The sequence below is a fragment of the Schistocerca gregaria genome, chromosome 8, assembly GCF_023897955.1.
Source record: "Schistocerca gregaria isolate iqSchGreg1 chromosome 8, iqSchGreg1.2, whole genome shotgun sequence".
In the NCBI taxonomy this organism is placed as follows: domain Eukaryota; kingdom Metazoa; phylum Arthropoda; class Insecta; order Orthoptera; family Acrididae; genus Schistocerca; species Schistocerca gregaria.
In genome coordinates, this window is record NC_064927.1 from 146,438,382 (window position 1) to 146,462,756 (window position 24,375).

Sequence of the window (24,375 nt, forward strand, 5' to 3'; positions counted from 1 at the left end):
TCTGTTACACATTTCTAAGCACTGAATAGCTATCTGCTTTGTGTCATTTTATAGTATAATCCAGATTTCCAACTCTTCTTAGCACCATGCATGTGCAATTGCACATGGTATTTTTACAATGTTAACAATACAGTAGCACACAATATGGTTAATTCATGACAAGACTCATAGTAACAGCATGGCACACTAGAAGGAATAAAAACATATTACATACATCAGAATTAACACTTATGTCTACACATTCAGATTAACAATATCAAATTATTTGAGCAAAAATATAACATTACAGCAACAAATAATTTACATTTATGCTTACATTGTGTGGCTAACTTGGTTGTATAATAAAAACTTGCTCCCATGCACTAAAAAATTCACAAACTGAATAGAATGATTTTTGTATTAGGTATTCCTTCAGTTTGCTCTTGAACTTTGGTGTTTCAGGAACAAGACTTTTGATGACACTGGGTAGAGCATTGTAAATTTTGATGCATGTATAATTGACTCCTTCCTGTACTAGGGTATAGTTTGACTAGTTACTATGAATGTCCTTTTTGACCTTGTATTGTGATCATTTTATTCACTATTGGTTTTGAAGAGAGAGTGGTTTTTATTCATTAAACATACAAAGGATATATGTACTGAGATATAACTGTAAATACCTGTAGTTTCCTAAACAGATTCCTGCATGAATGCCTTGGTTGCACACCACTCATGATACATATAGATCTCTTCTGAGCAATAAAAACTTTTTTTGCCAAGGGCTGGTTGCCCCAAAAGATGATTCCATAACACAAAAGTGTATGGAAATATCTGAAACAAGCAGTTCCTATGGCCTCCTTGTTTTGTTTGGTGGAGATTTTACCTGAGATTTGGTACAAAATCACCACTGATTTATCATAACTGATTCATGTTTAATCAATTCAAGAAGACAAAATGCATGCACCACTCCATTCCACACCATTTTCTGACATGCCTGCCCTTTAGTGATGCACTTTGCAACTATGCTACAATGTGAATAACAAATCAAAACTTGGAGAGATGGTCCATTCATTGATATGCATGATTTTTCTGTATGTATTGCAATTTTCATGCAGTTTTCTTCTGAAATCTACTGGAACTTATGAATAACCCTATATTGTGGGATTTACAAGACAGATTGAGAGATGAACATTGAATTTGTTTGATAATTAACTACACAGCAACCAGTATATTGTATTATTATTATTATTATTATTATTATTTTATTATTATTATTATTATTATTATTATTATTATTATTATTATTATTATGTAGTATTCTGCCTAGTGGCAGGTCCATGTCTTCGTACGGAGAATTTCTGATTCCACTGTTCCATGTCTTCAGCTTCTTCCTTCAGTCTGTTGTATCTCCTTCCATCTTTCATATCTTCCAGATGTTGAATTCTTCTCCTTCCTCATCCTGCGTTTCCTCTGATTTTCCGTTCGATGACATCACGTATGAGTCCCTCGTGTCTACGTACATGTCCAATCCAGTTGGCCTCTCTCTGAACAATTGTATGCAGAATACTTCTTTTCTCTGCTACTCTTCACAGTACATCATCATTTTTATGCAATCTGTCCACTTGATCTTTTCCATTCTCCTCCAGCACCATGTTTCAAAGCTCTCTAAGTATTTTTTCTCCTTCTTTCTCATGGTCCATGTCTCTGCTCCATACAGTGCAATGCTCCAAATGTAGCACTTTATCAGTTTTTTCCTCAATGCCAAACTCAACTTGCTGGTCAGCAGAGTCCTCTTCTTGTTGAAAGCAGCTTTGGCCATGGTGATTCTTGCTCAGATTTCGTTGGTGCACTGGGCATCCTTTGTGATAAAACTTCCCAGGTATTTGAACTGATTCACATTTTCCAGTTCCCAGTTGTCAACAGTAATCTTCAAGTGTTTCTCACATTTTGATCTGAAAATAACTTTCGATTTTTCAATGTTGGTTTCCATATTGTATACAGTATAAAAACATACCTGTAGGACAGGAGTGTTCAACCTGTTGATCACGATCACCCATTCAATCGCTATGGCTTTATGAGTCAGTCTTTCAAATCCTTTTGTTTAAAATTTGTTTGAAGGAGCTGTTTTTGTAAAATGCTAGTTTGTAGACAATGAGTGTTTTGCATGGCATTTGTAGGCATTATTTCTGACCACATTATCTTTGCCTCTTTTGTCTCCATCTACATTTCATCACCTTTAATGCTTGCCATGCATGGAGATGTAACATCTTTGTGAAAAATAAGTGCAGCTAACCACAGGAAAATGCACTAGTTCCATTATGAGTGGGAAGAACAGTTTTTTGTTACAATGCATGAAGATATGTGTATATGTTTGGTATATAATGCTAATTTACCCATATCTAAAACAAACACTACTGAATGCCATTTTACAGCAGTCCACAAAGAATGCCATTTCAGAGCAGTCCACAAAGATTTTGAATTGGAAGCAGCTGCTGGTAGTGGGTTGAGGGGCAACAAACTTTCTAATCTTAAAAGTAATTTACAGTCGCGGCAGTCATTTTTTGTCAAGCCTGTACAAAAAAGTCTTTCATCAAACATAGCATCATTTCATGTATCAGAAGTACTCATGAAACATGAAAAACCCTCTGCTGATGCACTGATGTCGAGGACTTCTTTCTACCAGCTAGTGAGTTTTCCCCATTCAAAAAATGTGAGAGATAATATCAACCATCAGAGACATGCCTCTGTCAGGACCTACTATAACAAGAGAAGTGGAATTAATGGCAGAAATTATAAAATGTCAACTGATCATAGATTTGCAATCCTGCTTTTGTTTCTCAATGTAGTTAGATGTGTCAGTAGATGGAAACAATCCACCTCAATTTATGATTGGTATTTTCAGATTTCAGTGTAAGAGAAGACTGACATACAACTTTGACCTTGAAAGACACTATATGAGGAGAAGATATTTACAATGCATTCACATATTTCAGTTTGGAATATGATTTTCCGATTCAGAAACTTGCATCTGGTACTACTGATGGAGTGCCTTGCATGGTAAGGAAACATAAATGATTTATTACCTGGCATGCAAAAAATGAATCTTTCCTGCTTTTCTTTAAATATCGTTATACTGTGCATCATCAAGTGCTTTGTGGAGATATTTTGAGAATTGTATATGTTAGGAGCAGTGTCACAAAAACTGTGAATTCAATTCGCTCACAATCACTATAGAGAACAAAGTTTGGACTGAAATTAGAAGAACTGAATAGCCAGTACAGAGACTTGCAATTGCACACTGAAGGTTGATGGCTGGGAAGAGGTATGCTTCTAAACAGATTTAGAGAAAATCTACCAGCGATAAAATCTTTTGTGTCTGAAAGAGAAGAAGATTATTCATAACTGGTTGCTGGATCTGCCATTTGCAGATGCTATGTCAGTAAAACTAAATGAATGAAACAAAGAACTTCAAATAAAAAAACAAATCATCATAATGATTACATTTCTATAAAGTGTTTTATGCAAAAACTTGACTTTTGGGTAGTACAGTTTCAGAAACTAAATGGGAAATAGTTTCCTCAAATACAGTCAGAACTGTGGGATCAACAAACACTACTGGATCAAGAAGCTGCAGAGACATGTACTGCCAGCACGATTGCACTGAAGATAGAATTTGAAAACTGCTTTTCAGATTTTCAAAGCAATATATCAGCTAAACTTTCCAGAAAGTGGATGTGAAAAATATTTCAAATAAAATGCATACTCTTTTCTCTTGTAGTGAAACAGAACTTGAAGAGGAAATAATTTGATTTCAAAATGATGTGTCACAATACAAAAAGAGTGAATATAAAATCCTACCATAACATTGTTAAAGTGATGTTGTACATTTTATCATTTTTTGCATCAACTTATCTCTTTGAGGTAGCATTTTCAATGATGAACGTAGTGAAATTAAAGTGTAGAAATAAACTGACTGACACTCATCTTTCAGACTGGGTGAGATTGGCTCTGACAAATTATTTGGCAGTTTAATATACTTATCAACAATATACAAAGCCAGGTATCTCACTAACACTTTTTCAACATTTATGATGGTGTATATTTTAATTTTTTTTCACATGTGTAAGATCTTAAAAACTGAGTAGTAGGCTACAGCTTCTGATGGCAAGAAAATAACCTTTTATGTATTTTGTGAAATTAAAATAGTTAATTTTGGCTACAGTCTTGTTTTGTGCTTAAATCTTTATGAATTTTTAAATCATTAGATCTCTGAATTGACTAAATCGCATGTGGTAGATCTCAAGCCTAAAAAGATTGAGTATTCCTCAGTAATACATGTGGTGATGAATAGATTTCAATTTATAAAAATTCTGGATGAGATTCCAAATTTTTAGTATGCATTTCAGTTGCAGTAAAACTGACTAGTTTTCTAAACTGAAGAGCAGATGAGTTAATTTATGGATATAATTGGTTGGACTGAGGGAGGCCACTTCTTTACATCTAAAATGTTCAGATGCTTGTCATGTCAATAAAATACCTCATTCAGACTGAGCTTTCTTTATAAAGTCATAATACAAAATCATGCTTATCCCTGGCAACACAATGCCACATTTCTGTGAATTACAGATTTATTTAGTATATAGTACATTATGCAAGTGAAACAATGTACTTACCAACAAGATGCTGATGCTCATCTGAAGAAGGATCTGTTAAGTTTCGCAGCTGCTGCAGTAGAAGTGGATATTTAAGAATTCGTTGGATTGGTTTGATGAGATATGATTCCAGAGTGGAAGAATGCTGCTGTCTTGGATTACGTGCAGCTAGGAACTCTTGCAGTGCTTGGTTACCCTCATCTAAGGCAAATAAGATTTGTATAAACAGTACATGTTGCACATCTTAAGTCTATACTTCATTTAGAAACATGATGAATGTCTCTTTCAAATCTGTCACAAATTTGAGACACTAGTTTTGAGTGTAATTGCTACTTCAAGACCCAAAGGATTTCCATGCATAAATCTTCAATCATGAAACAAACAAAAGCCAATAAACTTCACTGACGTATGTAACTCATATCTTCATAATGCGTCAGTGTGTGACACACAGGAAAGAAACACAGCTGCCACATACTGGATGCAAGTAATGACAGCAAATGAGAGTAACTGTTTCTTTTTGAAAGGTAAGCTTATTCTTACATAACTGGAAAGTAATTACAAGAAAGGTGTATTAAGGTGCCAGTTATAGTAAACACCATACAGTAAAGTTCAGTACAATGAAATGAACTGAATACAATAATCACATGGTCAGATATAAAGAGACATATCGTAAAGAGTAATGTTTTTTTTCTTAAAGTTTTACACACTGAAAAGAGGAAAAGAAGACAGTTTAAGAACCCTTCCTCATATTTTCAAGAAGTGATTCACTGAAAACAGAATCTTAAAATTGGTGTTTTGACTGCAACCTGAATTCAGTATAAATTTAGTACTACACAGCAGTATACTGTGAAAACAACATTTGACAAGTGGCTTGGGCCAGAAGTGGAATAGTATACATATGCAACATTAAAAAAGTGATTTTGCGGGAAGATTATTTTTCAATGAAATTCATGTGTGGTTTACACTGTCATCTTCTTCACCTGATCTGTTTATCACTTGTATTAGAGAAGCAAGTATAAGATTCATACCTGCATGCAACACTTTTTTCTTCAATATGAAGATGTGCAGCCTCTTGCATCTATTATTTTGTCTAAATCTGCTCACTCAAAAATTACTATATTCACAAATAATTCTGCAGCTAGACATCTTGTTGCACTTTAAGTATTGTAATCTGTTATAAGGAAATGTGGGAGGCACAAACTGTAGATGTAGCCTAAGGGTTGACTACAGTAAACTGGTTCAAATGGATGAAGGTTGCAATAGTTGTCCAGAGATGAAGAAGCCTGCACAGGATACGCTAGCTTGGAGAGCTGCACGAAACCAGTATTCTATTTGTACTTGAGACACCAGCAACAACAAGATATATATGTGTTCTTATATACGACTCAGAATGGTGCCTTATTTTCTTGTGCTAATGTGTATAAAAGGTTTCCCATAGTAATCAAGCAGAAAACTGAAAATCTCCAGATATTAAAAAACAAAGTCAAAGAATTCCTCATTACCCACTTCTTCTGTACTTCATCAGATCTACAAGAGCCATCCAAAAAGTAAAGAACATTTTGCGATACCAGGATATTCTTAAATAATAATACAGAAACTGAATATAAAGATCTTGGCACACATTTTGTCATTTTTCCACATAGTCACCTTTGAAATTACAGAACTTGTACCCTGGTACCAGTTTGTGTATGCCCTCTTCATACCTTGTGGCTGCCAGGCTACTCAACCAGGTCACAACTGATCCTTCAGGTCTTCATCATTTGTGAAGGTCTACCATCAAAGTGCTCTTTCAGTTTTGGAAACAGGAAAAAATCTGACAGTGCCAGATTTTTCGGACAGTTTCAGACAGTTCGGACTGCAGGGAGATTTCTTTAAAGCCTAATAGATACCTCTTATTTATACTTAATCTGCTTGACTACTGTGTATTTTCGAAAATACATTAAGCTCTCTTCCTTTATATTTGTTTTTAAAATTAACAGTCTTTTTTTCTATTATTTCTGTTATAATGTTTCAAATGGGTACATGTCACTGTCTGCAGTGCAACTTGTATTGTTTTCATGGCAGCAATGTCAGCCATTGGGCTGGTCAGTCTGACATTCCTAGCAAAGCACACGTGGCAAAGACTGGAACAGTTTATTTTATTTTTGTCTTGAGCATAGCTGCTCTAAATTCAGACCACTGCTTTTTTGCAACCTAATTTTATGTAAGTAACCTTTGTATTTCATGATAATTGTCATCATGGTTAATGTGTTTGTTCTCATGCTAAATTTTCTATGTATTATTTTATGGGATTTATGAAGATTTCATTATGATGAAGACACCCTTACTAAGAGTCGAAACATTGGTCAATGTACCAAACAGTAAACTGCAACCAGTTGGCTGTATAATCCTATGTTGTATTAGTTAACTTCATAGTGTGATAATAATTTTATTTACTTTATTTAAATAAGGGATGGATTTATAGAAAAAGTATGCTAAATTAAATTTCTTGTGAGGTTAAGAAGAAATTTCTTGTGAAGTTAACAAGAAATTTAATTTAGCATAATTCTTCTATAAAACCATACCTTATTTAAATAAAGTGAATAAAATTATTATTACATTATGAAGACTTATATTCCCTGGTGTAGGAATAAATGTATTTTTTGGGGAAATAGGGCAATAAATGAAAATGTTTTTATAAAGCATAAGTACTGCAATCTCTGAAGTTAGTAACAGATGATCTGCATGGTCCTCTGCAAATTACTCAGTGAACATACTTGTTGATAATGTCCATATCTCAAAAAAAAAAAACTTTGTTAAATTAATGACACTCATATTACAGTACAGTACACAAAAATAGTTTTAAAGAAAAGTAAACAGCCACAATGGAAGTACAGAAAGCTTTTGTACAAAGTAATCTGCCCATCTCCTTGTCCATAATGCAATAATACACTAATACAGTAGGCTAAAGGTGAGAAAATAACTTGAAAGATTTTCTTACTTATCGGATTTAATGTTAATCATTATGAGTGGAATAATGTATCTGTAATTAAAACATGTTGCAACTGAAACTGATATAAAAATACAGTAGAGTCTCTATAATTCGACTGAGCGAGATGGCGCTGTGGTTAGCACATTGGACACACATTCGGGAATATGACGGTTCAATCCCATGTCTGGCCATCCTGATTTAGGTTTTCTGTGATTTCCCTAAATCGCTTCAGGCAAATGGCAGAATGGTTCCTTCGGTAGGGTGTGGCCAATTTCCTTCTCCATCCTTCCCTAATCCAATGAGACCAATGACCTCGCTGTTTGGTCTCTTTCGCCAAATCAACAACCTTATAATCCAACATTTCACCAGTCCGACACATCCAGTAATCCAACACAAGGAGCCAAGATCACATGACATGAACACTTCAAGTGAATAGCTTAGTAAACAATATGTCGTCAGCCACCAGTTGTTGATTATTATATACATTGTGCAATCGAATTAGTATCCTCTTTTAACTTGACTGTGATAGTGTTAGTGAGTGTTGCATATCTTTCCTATTAACAGAAGACACGTTTTACACATGGTTTCTTCAGGAATGTAGTAAACACACCCCAATTTCAAGAGATCTTATCAAAGAGAAAATGAGATTTTTTTATAAAGGAATTATGAAAAAGTGTGATTCCTACAGAAGTTTTAAAAGAAGATTTGGGGTCCACTTGCTAACCACAACACGAGAAAAATCTCTTTTGACTTCAAAGCAGCTGTAGAGCTGTATAAAACAAAAATTCAAGTTAATTTTAGAAGAAATAAAGCTTTGTTCTGAAGAGGTTCATAACACAGATGAAAGTGGATTGTTCTGGAGACTTTTGTCCAAGAAAACATTTGTCCACAAAGCAAAAGCAAGTGTCTTGGCAGAAAAATATCTAAAGATAGGCACATATTTATGCCATGCTCTAATGCTAGTGGAATGCAGAAACTTGAGCATTCATAGGAAAATCAAAAAAATTCTTGGACTATCAAAAATCCAACACATCTAACAGTCAAATATAAACATGAAAAGAAAGTTCGGATGACACGGGAATCGTTCAGTGAGTGGTTTCATGAGGAGTTCATGCCACCAGTCAAAAAGTTCCACAAGAGGCAAAATTTGTCTCAGACAGCTCTGTTGGTGTTCAATAACTGCCCTGGACATCCAGATGAAAATGAACTTAAGCCCAAAGATGGTATAATCAAGGTGACATTTCTCCTGCCCTCCACCCCCAAGATGTAACCTCTTTGCTACAATCTACGAATAAGAATACTGTCCAGGCTGTTAAGGTTCGTTATGAAAAAATCTTTCTGTAAAGTGTAATTAGCAAAGAGAAAAGTATTATTCAATGATTAAAAGAAACAAATGTTAAAGCGTTGTTTACAACCTTGCTTGCGCTTAGGAAAGTGTTTCGACTAAAGTGTTGGTATCTGCTTGTGGCAAACTGTGGCCAAATCTGCCTTTACTAAATGAGTACAAAAGATGATTTAAAGAAGGTAAAGGGATTGAGGAAGATGCTGAACCTATTAAAAATGAGGAACTCATGCAGCTCCAGGAGACAAATGACGATATCTGTTCAAATAAATCTGAAACACTGTCTGTTAGACATGCAAATGACTGGTTATTCAGAAATGGAAATTGTCAGCTGATGAGTGATAATGAGATTATCCAACTTAACTACATATGACAATGAACAACAATCGGAAACTTTTCCAGTACACACCATATAACATTGTGATGCTGGTAGGGTATTCAATACATGCATCACTTGGGCTGAGGAGAATGACATAGAAACAGCTGATGCTTTAGTTTTAAGGAGACTAGAAAAGAAAGCTTTAAAAATAATTTTGATCTTAAAAACGAACAATGGTTGATGATTTCAAATCACAGAAGCCAATTGATGAAGATGGACATAAAAATGATAACTACATTAAAAATTAAATTATTTCTGTTTTTCAATCAATACATTTGTTGCTATAAATATGTACATAAAGTATTGTTTTTGTATGTAAAGAGTTTCACAAAGGATTTTTGTTTTGTTTTGTGAAAACCCGGCAATCTGACAATTTCTTTCATCTGACATTTCCCAGTCCCATATATGTCAGACTACAGAGACTTTACTATAGACTTAATCAGAAAGTTGTCATGAAAATGTTACACACAATCATATTGCTAAATTACACCAGTGGCGGATACATATTGGGGGAGTGTGGGGAGCATGCCCCCCCTTGTGGGGCCACCCACATTGTCACCTGTGCCACCCCACCAGTCAGCCCGCACGCTATTCATTTGTTTCTTTCGTTAGTCAACTTGACTGAATCAAGTTATTAAGTAATTGTACTTTCCTATGTAGCATGCGTATACGCAGCATTGTATTTTGTACGTTACTGTCTAGCATGAAGACAGCTAACACATACCTACAAGAAAAGTCGCAGGCATTCTAGTGATCTCGATACATTATTCTGTCTGGCATTTGTTGAAGAAAAGTCATGAATATTCTACTGTTTTCTTGTACAGAGCACCTTCTATATGTAGCATAATAAATATGGACTACTCGTTGAATAGGAAGGTAGTTTACATTCAGAAGTAGAAATATTAAGACTGAAGAATGAATAAGTAAAAAGTCCTAGTTGTAGCAAAAGTAAGTGGGAAGATTAGTCAAGAGTGAGAGTGATCAGTTGATTGTAAAGTATTAATAATAGTAATTCACAGCAATTTCTCAGTAAAAATATTGTTATGAGACTCATGACAAAATTTTTACTAATAACATAACAATAGTTTCCCATACCTAATTCATAATATGAGTTAGGTATGGGAAACTATTGATGAGTATACCTCTACCTCAGGTAATAGTGACTATCGAGAAGATTCCTAAAACTGCATTGTTACTATATAGGCCATCTATCAAATGCACTAAAAAGGAACAGAATCAACAATAAAAGTTCTACAGACATAAATTGCCTGATCATGTCATCACCGTAACCTCGCCCTTCTATTATACATGGTAAGGTGTATATTGGCTTGTCGCTTTCACAGTAGGCGTTTGTTCACACTCCATAAAAGTCTGGATGTGAACATTCTGGCAGTGAATGTTCTTGAAACAACAGAGTCACATATATAGTCAGTTTGAAAGCTACAATTGTCGTGATAACTTGGAAGTGATAAAAAGTGAACAACTGTGATTATTGGCTATTACTAAGGACTTCAGTTAGTGTTGTGCTTAGTGATATTAGAAATATGCAGAGTGTAACGTGTGTGTTTCAGTGCTAAGTGTACTAGTGTTGCATTTTTCAGTGTGAATAAAGTGTTTATTCAAGGATAATGGCATCTAATTTACCTATTTCACAAAAATATATTAAAATGGATCATTATGTAATAAGAAAAAGAAAAGTGGAAACATCTGAAGAGTCCAGTCACTATTCAGCCACAAAAACACCACCAGATGTACATGCAGAGCCCAGCACTTTGTCGAAACTTCCACAACAAAGTTCATTGACTGGTTCCTTTAATCCCATGGATACTGGCAATTATTTGGATATATTAGTGTCAGAAAATATTAGTGATGATATAAAATACAAGATCCTCACAGCTCCAAGGAAACCTGAAAAAGGTTATATCTTTCCTACTTCTGAGCACAACAAGGGGGACGGGTTGAATGCAGATAAGTGCATGATAATCACTTTGAACAGTATCCACGACTGACGCTCTCACAAGTTAAAAAGGAACTTTTTTGCATTAACTGTTCAATTTTTGTGAATAATAAAATGGTTGGAGGAAAGAAATCCATTATTGCCAAGAAATACCACTAATAAAGTTTGCCAAACTTACTGGTAAAGATGGTGACCTTGAGACCCATTTTCAGCTCAAGTTCCACATTGAAGCGTCAACAGATTCAAAATTATAGTTGGCAATACAAGAGAACAGTGAACTTGAGGTCATAAATCAATTGTCAAGACAGAGAATGGAAAGCATTAGGGAATACAGAGATTGGATAGTGCATGTAGTAAAAGCAACCATATTTCGAGGCAAGCAAAATATTCCTCTGCAGGGGCATAGAGATGATGGGAGTCTATTAGAAAATGAAAGTGATCGTGAAAGTGTAGTGAGCAATGAGGAAAACTTTAGAGCTCTTCTAAGATTCAGAAGTGTTGCTGGGGACTTGCAACTAAAACATCACATTGAGACCATTAAAGCAAACGCCACTTACATAAGTAAAACAACATGTAACAAACTTATTTCATGCTGTGAAACAGTGATGTTGTTGAGAATACGGGAGGAAATGAAAGACTCTAGTTATTACAGCATAATCTTCGATGAGACTATGGACATAGCGCACACCATTCAACTGAGTTTAGCTGCAAAATATGTTGATGGTGACGGCAAATTACACAAAGATTTTTGGGTTTCGTTGACATACATAAAGTCAATGACTTTAGTGAAAACTTAGATGATGACCCTCAAGAGAGTCAAGATGAAGAGCATAGCATTACTGGTGAAGTATTAGGTACTACAATTCTAAGGAGAATGGACAGCCTTTCTCTGTCACTGAAGAACTGTGTGGGTGTAGGCTGTGATGGTTGCTCAGTAAAGTCAGGAGCTGTGGCTACAACAAAAAAGATAGCAATCAATGTGCAAATAGCATCATGTTGAAGTCATCAGCTCAACCTCACTGTCTCTCATAGTTGTAAAGTTAAAAGTGTGGGAAACTCACTTGGTACTATTGAAGAAGCAGTATCGTTCCTTACAGCATCTAGCAAGTGGTTTGCAACATTGAAGAGCCACCTAAAACACTTGCTGCAGTCACAATGTCAAACAAGATGGGTTGAGTGACATGATGCTATTATTCAATTCGCAGCTGATCTCAGAACAGTTTGCAAAGTTCTTAAAGAAATACAGTGTTGGAGGGATAGAATGCATGTATTGCCTGTTTGTCCTAGATCTGGCTATCCTACTTTGTGCACACTGTATAAAATATTTGCTTGTCTACCATCATCTATTGGTACAGTAGAAAGAAGTTTTACAACATTGTGGTGTACAAGCACATGGCAGAGGTCAACAATGAAGGAAGATTGACTTAATGGCTTAGCTCTGTTGAACACTCACCCTGACATTGACTGTCCTATTGACAATGTAATTAACCAATTTGCCAGGAAGTCTAGGTGCACAGACTTCATCATTTAAGGAAGAGTACCACAATTGTAACATTTTTATATCATAAAATTGCATTGTCTTGCGTATGTGTGTAATAAGTTTAAATAAGACTTTCTTATACTTTGCTTGTGGCTTGATTATTTTTTATTATGGCAAAAGTAAAGGTAACTCAAGATATTGTTACCAACCCTCCTTGAGGTTTTCCTGTATATGCCACTGATTAGGTGACAGATTAGCTTATTCTTACATTAGTTTTATGCACTTAAAAATTATATGTTTAATAAGGCTAGGATATTTAATAATATTAAAAAAAATTATTATGTGGATTGAAAGAAAAGGACGAAACAACAGTAACAAAATTCAGCAGCATTTTTAAACAAATTATCTGTTAGAAATTATACTGTAAAATAACCATGTCTCTGCATCTATGAATGTTCTCCTACCTGTGTGTGTGTGTGTGTGTGTGTGTGTGTGTGTGTGTGTGTGTGTGTGCGCGCACACGCGCGCGTGCATGCACTTCTGCACACAATTTATTTATTTTGCATACTGTATGATGATTCAGAAAACTGATTTACTTTTAATGAGACAAATGAATAGATAGAGAATAAAAAACAAAGAGTTGCTCTTGATTTGTGAGTAATACATTCACAACTTGACTTTGCAATTCCTTGATTTAACATGAGCACAACATGCAAAAATCTGAAAGAAAAAAATTCGTTGGTAGTTACTTTGTATGACTAGTGTATAGATATAAAATAAAACTAAAAATTTCTCAAATGACTTTCTCTTGACGCATTAAATAATACACACACACACACACACACACACACACACACACACACACACACACAACACACACACACACACACACACACACATTTTCCTAAACTCAAAACTCTATATATTTTATCATTTAATACAATTTTGTCTACTGAATTACTTACTAGGGTGTAGTACTTTTTGTGCCTTTGAATGACTTGCACAGAAGGAGCTGTAGAGCTTGAAGTGATTTACGTATAATAGGAATGCATTTCCAATAGAGAAAAGAACATTCTGAAACAGAAAAAAAGATATTATCAGAAAAAAATATATTCATACATTAATGAATCTTTGAGATCCACAAAAAGATTCTTTGACATGGAGACAATGTGCAGACTGGACTGTCACAGAAGTTAATACACAAAAACATTCAACATCAAGAGCACATCAGTATGAGAGCACTTAGTGTAATAGCGACAGTTCCTGTGGGCACATGTCTTATATGCAGTGGTCCTGAGTGTGTGTGTGTGTGCATTCAGATAACAGTATATGAGTTATAGAGAAGTAAAATGCTTCAGTTAATACTTTTGTACAAAATTATGTGTAGTGAGGAGAGCAAGCAGTTTAATGCTCCAAGTATCATTATTTCAGAACTGGAGAGAAGATCCAGGGAGGATGAAACATTCAACAGCTGATGGGCAAAGGTTTGTAAGAAGGCAACTGAAACAAAGGTACATTTCAATCTAATCAATCAAAATAAATAAGTTTCCTCAGTATTCCAAGACAGCTGACTTGGAAGGCTATTATATACATTATGTTGCAGTATATTTGGTGGCAATAGAGAGTGGTTGAAATGTTACTAGGTGGAGTAGTTAAACTATTTTTCAAAATTTTATTATTAAGTACATTATGTTTTTCTTATAATAAGTAGTGTAGACAAGTCATTCAAAATTTACAGTGTGTGAAAACCAAGTCCACTGTCAAAATTCAACCCCACTAATAATTGTTTGTTTGAGGACCGACATACCTTATTTGCAAGCTGTCATTCCCACCTTTCTAAAGATCGTATTGTCTTATGAAAACTGTGTAATTCAAAACTTATCTTTATTCAAAATTGTGAGTTTTTAGAATCTTAAATGTAACCCTTTCACAATTTCAATGTTATTGTCACATCCTACATTTTCTGTTTCTTAAAATATATATTTCTCCTTGACTAATACATTAGATTATAAGATGTTTCAATCAAAAAATTAGAATTCTCAAATTTCTTCTTCATAAAATGGAACAATTATTTATTTGTACCAATTAATGGAAATTCAGCTGACTGTCTAAAAAAATAATGCCTTTGCCTAACGTGAATCAATATTCTATACTTTCGCTGCCTTTCATTTTAACATCTAAAATGTAAAAGTTTTATATGTAGCAGTACACATGTAACTTTCTGTTAAATCAGTCATCTGGACATAAATCTTAAAAAAATACACATACAATGAGAAAGAAAGTAATTATTATGTTACTTATCAGTCAGGTTGCTCAATTAGTCAGTCAACACCCAGAATTAAGATAGTAAAATTCTGTGTCAATCTCCATATATTCAAGTGATCTTGTGCTATGTGATTACTGATTATTGGCACATGTAAGTAAGTTTAATAATCTGTTAAGTGAAGTATATGAAAACTAACCAACTGCTGATCATCACTGTGAGACACAATATTAATAAACATATAAAAAAGGTGTAGTCTGTGGCATGAGCCCATGGCCAGCCTACTGTCTATATTGCACATAGAGTGGCAGGCCTCCCACCCTGCCCTCATTTCACCTGTGGGAAAGATACCCGGTTTTGATTTTGATGTGAGGCTGGGTGGATCTGGGGCCATACTGGAGGGACTGGAACAAAAAAAGCCCATCCCCATCAGGGATTGAACCTGGGACCTCCAGGACTGGAGTCTAGTGCTAAGACATATCTGACTTTGATTTTATAAAATTAATCATTATTCATATACAGTTGTTTGACTCTAGTAACCTTCAAAGTAGCCCCATTCAGTTTCTGCACCTCTCTCCCAATGCTGCTGCTACTACTGGAAGTATCACTGGAAATCGTCTTTGGGTGTGGTGCACAGCTGTTCTGTCAAATGCCTTCCCTGTTATGAAATCTGGTCTTTTTCAGTCTTTTTATAGTTAAGGGAAAAGCTAGAAGTCACTTGCTGCTAGGGTAGGAGAGAGAGCAGGCTGAGGAACCACAGCTGTGTTGTTTTGATCAGAAAACACTGAATTAATTGAGAATGATGAGCAAGTGTGTTACTGTGGTAAAGGTGTCAACTGCCCACTGGCCAAAAGCCCATCAGCTTGCATCTCACTGCTTCAAAAAGGCAATGCAGGACCTTTTGGTACTACTCATTATTGATGTTAATACCTTTTGGGGTGTAATCATGATGGACTACACCACCAGAATCAAAGAAAGACAGTCAGCATTACTTTCATATTGCTGTGGCTCTGCCCAGGACTCTTCTATGTTAAGAAAATTGACATTACTGTTTACAGTATCCAGCATGTCCTCTAAAATCTCCAAACAAAGGTGCTTCTGCTCAGTTGTTAGCAGCTTTGGTGCAAATTTTGTTGGAATCTTCATGAGATACAAACATTCTGTTAAAATGGAATTAATGGATTCAGAACTAACTTTAACCTTGTCAGCAAGTTCTATGATTAGATTCATCTACCCTGCATCACCAGGGTCCTTACATGATCATTAACAACCTTATTTGTGGATGCTGAGGGCATACCTGAATGTGCTTCACTCTTCACTGATGAGTGGCCATCTCTGAAGCTCATGTACCACTCCTTTATCTATATGGTACCCATTGCTTTATCCCTAAACTGTTGTTGAATCTTGAAAACTGTTTCAACTTGAGCATCACCAGGTTACAACAAAATGTGATGCAATAACATTGTTCCACTATTTCTGTCATTTTGCCCACAACACAAAATCTGTTGACTACCAGTTATACATGTTCACTTGTCAACACCTAGCAAGCTAGTGGCTATTTCCACAGTCATGGAAAAAATCAGGCTATACACTTTGTAAGCCTATAGAGAGAGAGAGCATGTGCACACTGATACCACTGTTGATTTCAACAAGGGGAGGAACCAGATGGCCAGGGTTGTGAAGCACACACTAAATTCAACAATCTTATGTTCAGTTGCATTTTGTACAACAGAATGATCCAGTTCACTCTTGACCACAATTTGACTGTGGCCATTCATCCTGGCGCACAGCTAGTTGGTAGTCATAACAAATTAAAAAGTTGTGCAATGATTGTAGCGAGCTGGTATTACATTTGTATGACTACCAGCCAGCTGTCCACCAGGGTGAATGGCCAATGCCAAATTGTGACCAAGAGCAAAGTAGAGCACCCTGTATCACAAAATACAGCTGAACGTAATATGTCTGATTTTAACAGCTGCTTCACAACCCAAGCCATTCATATCTTCTCTTGCACAAGCAGCTTTTCTGAACTGCACAGGTGGGAGTTATCCTTACAACACACTCTCCACTCCTGAAATTATTCCAGCCTCAACCTACAATAACCTACTGTCCTTAAAGCCTCTACCCAACAGTTTCTGCACCCTCCATCCTATAATATCCTCCCAATTCCCATCTCATCACCACTCTCTGCCAATGCACCCATTGGTCTTTTCCCCTCCCTGCTTCTCTTCCACTCAGCCTCCCCCCCCACCCCCCCCACACCCCCACCCCCCTTTCCCACACACCCCACACCCACAGCCTTCTGATGCTGCCCCTGGCAGCCTTGTCCTGACATCTTTTAGTCCCTGCATGCTGTGCAAGATGGAGCCCTTCTACCCCCCCCCCCCCCCCCCCCCCCTCCTTCCCTGCTCCACTCCAGATTGCTGATTTTATTCACTGTGCCAATTGCAGTTTGGGTGAAGTGGCCAGAGATAGCAGTCATGTGTACATGAGGTGCACCTGCTTGTGTGATCTGTGTGTGTTTTCTCTTCTTTTCTGAAGGAAAATTTGGCCGAAAGCTTAGTGTTTAAGAGTATTTTCATTGTGCCTGTTTTCATCTCAGTGTTCCCCTTTATGATGAGTAGCAATCTATCTTTTTCATAATTGTTGATACTCCAACCAGGACTTTCAATTGTTATATATGAAATATTTATTTATGCATTTATTTTACCTGGCAAGATTAGGGCCTTCAGGCCCTCTCTTACACCTAACCAGGCATACCCAGATCGAATGAGTTACAGTTTCTACAGAACATTAAGGACATATAACGTATTATACAGTATTGATGTTAAAGAAAAAGAATAGAGATTATAACAGTAGTACAATGATAATTATAACAATCAGAACAATAATTATAACAATCAAGAATAATAATGATAATAATAATAATAATAATAATAATAATAATAATAATAATAATAATAATAATAATAATAGTAATGACTATGTATATGAAAGTAAACATACTTTTCTTTTGTGAATGTCAGTCCTATTGTTAGTTGGGAATTTTCTCGTTATGTTCTTGCAGCTTGTGAGTTATTCTCATTGAGCAGAGACATAAGACAATAGAATGGGGTGAAAGAGATATATAAGAGGTAGATAGGTTAGAGGAAGAGAAAGAGAATGGTAAAATTCGAAGCTGTGATGGAGAGGAGAAAGAAAGAGATGAGAGGGGCACAACAATGGTGGCTATACCGTCCCTAATATGTAAGTTTTGAGTTCCCTCTTGAATGTTGAGTGGTTCTGGATAAGACGCAGATCACAGGGGAGTGCGTTCCATAGTCATATGGCTGAGATGGAGAATGACACGGAGAAAGATTTTGTGTTATGTAAAGGTACAGCCAAGATACTAGACGTATCTGATCTGGTATTGCGATTGTGGAGTGATGATAGCTGTTTAATGTGAGAAGATAAGTATTGGGGGTACCAGTGGCTAAGAAATCGATGAAGAAAGCACATCGTGTGGAGATCGTGTGCCTTATGTGGGTGTATCCAACCTAGCTGGGAGTATGAAGGACTGATATGGTCATACAACCGAATATTGCATACATATCTAATGCAATTATTCTTCACTAGCTTGAGGCATCTAGAATTTTCACTATTTGTGCCATGTTGAACTACATCACAGTAGTAAAGATTAGGCAAGACTAGTGTTTGGACTAATTTTTGTTTAACATGGGTTGGAAATATTTTTCTAAATTTTTGAATTGCATGTAGGGAGGAGAGCGATTTCCAGCAAGCTGTGACTGTTTGTTCTTCCCAGTTTAGGTGTTCATCCAAGACTATTCCAAGGTCTTTTACTGTTTTTTGGTATGGTAGATGGGTACCATTGAGGAGTATTTGAGGGACTGTTTCGCAAAAGTACCGGCTGATTAACTTTGGATGAGATATAAGTATGACCTGGGATTTCTTGGGGTTTAGTTTCAGACCTAGGTTCTGTGCCCATCGAGAAACAGAGCAAATATCTGCGTTCATACTCGCTACTGCATCAGCAATGTTCTTGGGGCTTGCACTTATGTACAGTTGGATGTCGTTGGCATATAGATGGTAGTTGCAGGAGTGAATCACTGAAGAAATATCATTAATGTACAGTGAGAAGAGTAATGGACCAAGGACGGAGCCTTCGGGAACTCCAGAGCGCACGTTTTTCCATGATGACTTTTCCAACCCACAAATGACTTGTTGACTTCTGTTTTTGAGGTAGCTGTTGAACCAGTGTATTGTGCTGTTTGAGAAATTCAGCTGTTTCATTTTAATTAGTAATATATCGAAGTCAACTATGTCAAAAGCCTTGCTAAAGTCAAGCAGTGTTAGGATAGTAGCTTCACGTCTGTCCATAGCATGTTTAATGTCATCAGTTACTTTGATTAATGCAGTTGCTGTACAATGGTACTTCGAAAGCCTGACTGATATTCGTCATGGATGTTATGAGTTTTGAGGTAATCCGTCATCTGTTCATGGACGATGTATTCTAGGGCTTTAGATATTGCAGGTAGTATGCTGATCGGCTTGTAGTCACCTGGCGACTTTGGGTTTTCAGTCTTGGGTATAGGTTGAATTAAACTTTGCTTCCACTCAGTAGGATATGTACTACTGACAAGAGACAGGTTGGAGATGTCTGTGATAACTGGAATAATAGTGTCTATGACGTTCTTAATTATGCCAATGCTTACTCCATCATTTCCTACTGGCTCGGAAGAGATTCTCATAATTGCCTTGTGTACTGTGCCGGTAGTGACATGTTTTAGGAAAAACTTGTCTCTCGAGAGATTGATGTCTTGGGGCTGGTAATTTGTCGCTGCGTGGCGGTTTACAGCTGTTGAGAAGAAATTGTTTAATTCTTCTGCAGACGCTTGATAAACAGCGTCAGATCTTCGCTTCCCTATACCGAAACTGCGCAGCTTTTTCCACAGTGCAGCAGGTTTTGATATGCCGCATACGACAGAGCGAGCATGTCTGATTTTGGCATTCCTCACGCTTTGCTTGGTTCTGTTTCGGAGTTTCCTATAAGCTTCGTATGCCTCTGGAGTTGGGTTGCACTTGAAGACCCTATGTGCAGCATCACATTTATTCATTAACTGGTGTAATGCAGTGGTGAGCCACGGAGCGGGAGCTCTCTTTACCTTGACAGTGCATTGAGGAGCACGTTTATCATACAGTGCAATAATTTTGCGACCTAATTGCCGATTTTTTCCATCTAAAGTCGGTTCATTGCTTACATCATGCCAAGGAATGTCTGAGCAATCCTTTTGAAGAGCATCATGGTTAACATTTTTTAAGTTTCTGTAGGTTACCAGGTGAGATTTTTCTTTGGTAGTTTGCTCTGAGTAATTTAAGAATATATGAGCAGAGAGTCCCGGAGCGGATGTCTGACTGGCGCGGATTATTTTATCTGGTCGCTTTGTTGCTATTATATCTATGAGTGTGTGGCTGTGTGGCATATGATGAGTTGGGTCCAGCGGTGTTAAACTCATATCATTGGAGTGGAACAGTCGCCTTAGTTTTTCTGCAGAGGAAGATTTTAACTGTAAGTCGATGTTTGTGTCGTCCATAATGATTATGTGTTCATTCTGTGTCACGAGTGAGGACAGGGCAGACTGAAAGGAGGACATGGCATTAACGTTTGGAGGTTTATAGATTACTCCAACTAGCAGTTTCTGATTCGATGTATTTATTTCGAAAAACAAGAACTCTGCTTCTCCTTTGCCCTTAGCATCCGATGTGCATAGTACAGTAGGTGTCAGATCAGAGTGAACATAGGCACCCACACCACCCCCGCGTCATGTTTCACGATCTGCCCTTAGTAGAGAGTAACCAGTGATTCGGATAGCGTCAGAAGAAATGTTTGGTTTCAACCAAGTTTCAGAGACAAGGATAATATGGAACAGCGATTGGCAGAACAGGTCACAGAACTTGTCGAAGTGAGGCGTTAGTGACTGTGCGTTCGCGTGGGCCACAAAGAGCCTGCCGCCGGAACCGGTCCATCCCATTGTGGCCGCCTGTAGGACTGAGCGTGCTCTGTTTACCTGCTGGCCGGAAGAGGGACAAAAGCTGGATTTCGCTGGGGAAGACATATTTACAAGTGCGTCCAAGGTCATGACTGACTCAAGCGTCTGTGGACTAAAGGTGAAAAATAGGCTGGAAGTATCGGAGAAGGGAGCAAAAAGAAAGATAGAAAGTGGCAGTAGTGGTAGTGGCGAGGATGAAAATAACAGATATAGAAAGGCGGTTGTAAGGAGATTCCTGTTAATGGAGAATGTTAATTCCCATTTGACTGACAATATGAATACACATGAGCACTTATGATAGACAAATAAAGAAACAATATTTATGTGAAACGATTGACTGATTTTAAATAGAGTACTTATGGTACTTATAGAAATAACGGAGCAATATTTAAGCTAAAAAATGAAAAGAAAGAATAAAAATTAACTTATATTAGACAGATTACAATATGAGACTTTGTGTCTCGCGAGATTTCGCTCAGTCTTTCAGTTTGAACATGTTTGTCATCGTTTTCCTCCCTCCTTCTGCCTTGACTACGATCCTGCCATCCTGGGTCCATACATTTTGTAGGCCGAACTGTGTAATCGCAGAATATGACTTGATATGGATAAATTCTGTACTCCCTTCCTGCCACAGGCTACAAGTGTGTACAATTTTAGAGCAGTATCAAGCAGATAGTTTTAAAACAATGTTAAGCATGATGTCACTAAATGAATGGTTTAGTTCTCAACATATAGGGAATTCAATAAGTCCATCTCAGAGTTTAAAATCGGAAACCCTAATGCAGAATCTTATATCTTTCTTCATTTACTTGCTGGCTTTAATCATAATTCAGTTTTGTATCTCATCTTAAAATAAAGTTCCCAATCATAGCCCACAATTTTCCACTGATTCATTTATATTACTACATGTGAAACAATTTAAATTTAGTCGGTTTACTTTCTTGCCAACATTTTTTTATTTTTACATTTACATGTAGCAACAAAATTAATATCCTGTATAGAAATTTAAAGTTGAAAGAGAATCTCAAAACTCCTGTTCTACCCTATGCACAAGAAAGTATATTTAACTATGTAAAAATACAAAAGTACATTTCACTATGTAAAAAAAAATATAAGAAATTGATCAAGAAAATATATAAAATACAGTTTGATGGTGATAAAATATCACCAAGGTAGAGCTATGCAAAATTCAAAAGTTGCATGTATATGATAAGTATTAGTGAGTGATATCTGAAATGCAAATAGTATTCATCAAACTTTTTTTTAATGACTTGCAGAGGGATAGAGGAATGTTAGTAGAGAAAATCTTTGTGGAGAACATTACTGTCAAAGGGAGGAGAGAACTGTAGGGGCAACAAACTGCAACAACTACAGGTGTATGAAAGTAAAATAATTCTCAGAGATAACTAATGCTTAATGTTTCGTTAATGTGCCCTATTGACATGTTCATTTTGAATAAAAGTATTCACTGTGATAAAAACCATATCAGTTATCAAAGCAGCATTCGGTGACACAGATAATTATTTTCCTTCCTTCACTTCACATTTCAATGAATAATCTCTGAAGAGTCAAACATAGCTCCCACTATAAGCACAGAACTGTTTCATTCCACATTTTAAAACAAACAACTTAGACAGCATAATATGATATTCACATTCCACTGTAGTGGCTGCCACAGCACTACTCACAGTACTGTTATTATTAGATCATGACACTGTTTGTAGCTAGAAACTATAGATCAGTGGTTTGAAGCATTCTGATTACAATCCATTTTCAAAGATTTATGATTACAGAAGTATAATCATACTTGAAGCATGTAATATGCTAGAAATGAGAAATCTTGTGTTATACGCACTTTGAATTGGCTAGGATGCTCAAACTTGTTGAAATCAGGTTCCATTTCTAGAGCTTCATCCAGGTTCTGAAGAAATTGTCTTTGGAATGCTACAATTTCTTGGATGTTTCCAAAAAGTGCATTAATTTCTGCATTCGATAAAAATGTTTCTTTCTTCAGTGGTTCTAAATAATTCTCCAATAGGTTATTCAGGTGCTGAAACAAATTCAGTCATTACACATTACTGTAAGTAGTATGGGATCACACAATTAATCATTACATTTTGTACAATGTATATCAATAAGAAGCCACACATCTTTGATATTACAGATGTGATATGTACTTGCAACATGACAAAGTCAGCAGTCAAAGTGAAACCTGAGTTTCTGCAGTGTTAACAATGCTGAGATGGTGCCTCTAAACCAAGACCTGATAGTCACTAAATTAAAGTTTTATCAGAAAATAGTTATATTATTTTCTTGGAGTGAGGAGGAAGTGGCAGCTAAAATACTATGACAGCTAATACAGCACCATATGATGTGACACATTGCACACAATGTAAAAGTGAAGTAAGTTTGGCACAGTACAACAGCAAAGAGAATGGATAATAATAAAGAAATTAAGCACATATTAGATAATGTGGCTTTGTTAACCAAATCTCAAAATTTACAAAATATTAAACATGTTCTTTTCGCATCTACAAAGGACAAAAAATGCTAAAAAAAAACTTGTCATTGTGATCACAAAACTTCTGCTAGTGACATTAAAGCTCACCCACTCATGTGTAGCATGACAATTAACTTTTACAGCCAGCTATAATGTGGTGAAAGGACTGGTGGAAAGTGACAGTAACAACAGAGTATGAATTATTTGGTCACAGCTTTACTAAAAGAAATATGTTCACATGTAATATCTAACCAGGTCTGTGATTACCATTGCTGAGTGTTCCGCAGAAATGGAAGAAATTTTGGGCATGCCCCATAGAATTGTGATAGAACAATTACGGTTCATTTTTCATATAAATAACTTACAATTACTGGTTAGCATTAGTTATCATTTAAGGATTTCCAAAGATGAGGAAGTTATCTATTATCTATGAGGATGTGCTACACAGAGGATGTGCTCCCCACTGCTGTTCACAGTGCAGTGCAGTGTAATGTAAGATTTATACCAACACTACTATTAGCGCACATTTCATAGCATTGTCCTTCTTCTACAAAGTATTTATCATTATAAAGCTATGTCATCTGGAAGTGTAATGCTTTTACCACAATTTGAATTAGTATTGAGGTTACTATAAAGAAAAATTATTTATTTCGAGAGTTATTTTTCCAATAATATTTTCTTCTTTCCTTGCAGTATTCACCATACTAGTAGTGCTACTTAACATGATTAAGAGAGCAGCAACAGACAATTGTGACTACTGAATTGGACCAAAATATGATGTAAGACAGAATTGTTTGTAGCATTC

General features: G+C 36.2%; 1 protein-coding gene across 3 annotated transcripts in view; it reads right to left on the bottom strand.

Moving 5' to 3' along the window:
- Nucleotides 1–24,375, bottom strand: part of LOC126283955 (protein still life, isoform SIF type 1) — a 1,235,171-nt gene that overhangs the window by 57,807 nt on the left and 1,152,989 nt on the right. For all 3 annotated transcript variants that reach the window (XM_049982390.1, XM_049982392.1, XM_049982391.1), the window contains 3 exons: nt 22,926–23,120; nt 13,726–13,834; nt 4,653–4,832 (listed from right to left, as the gene is read on the bottom strand). In XM_049982390.1, the coding sequence (XP_049838347.1) occupies nt 4,653–4,832; nt 13,726–13,834; nt 22,926–23,120 (484 nt within the window). The remainder of the gene's footprint in view (nt 1–4,652; nt 4,833–13,725; nt 13,835–22,925; nt 23,121–24,375) is intronic.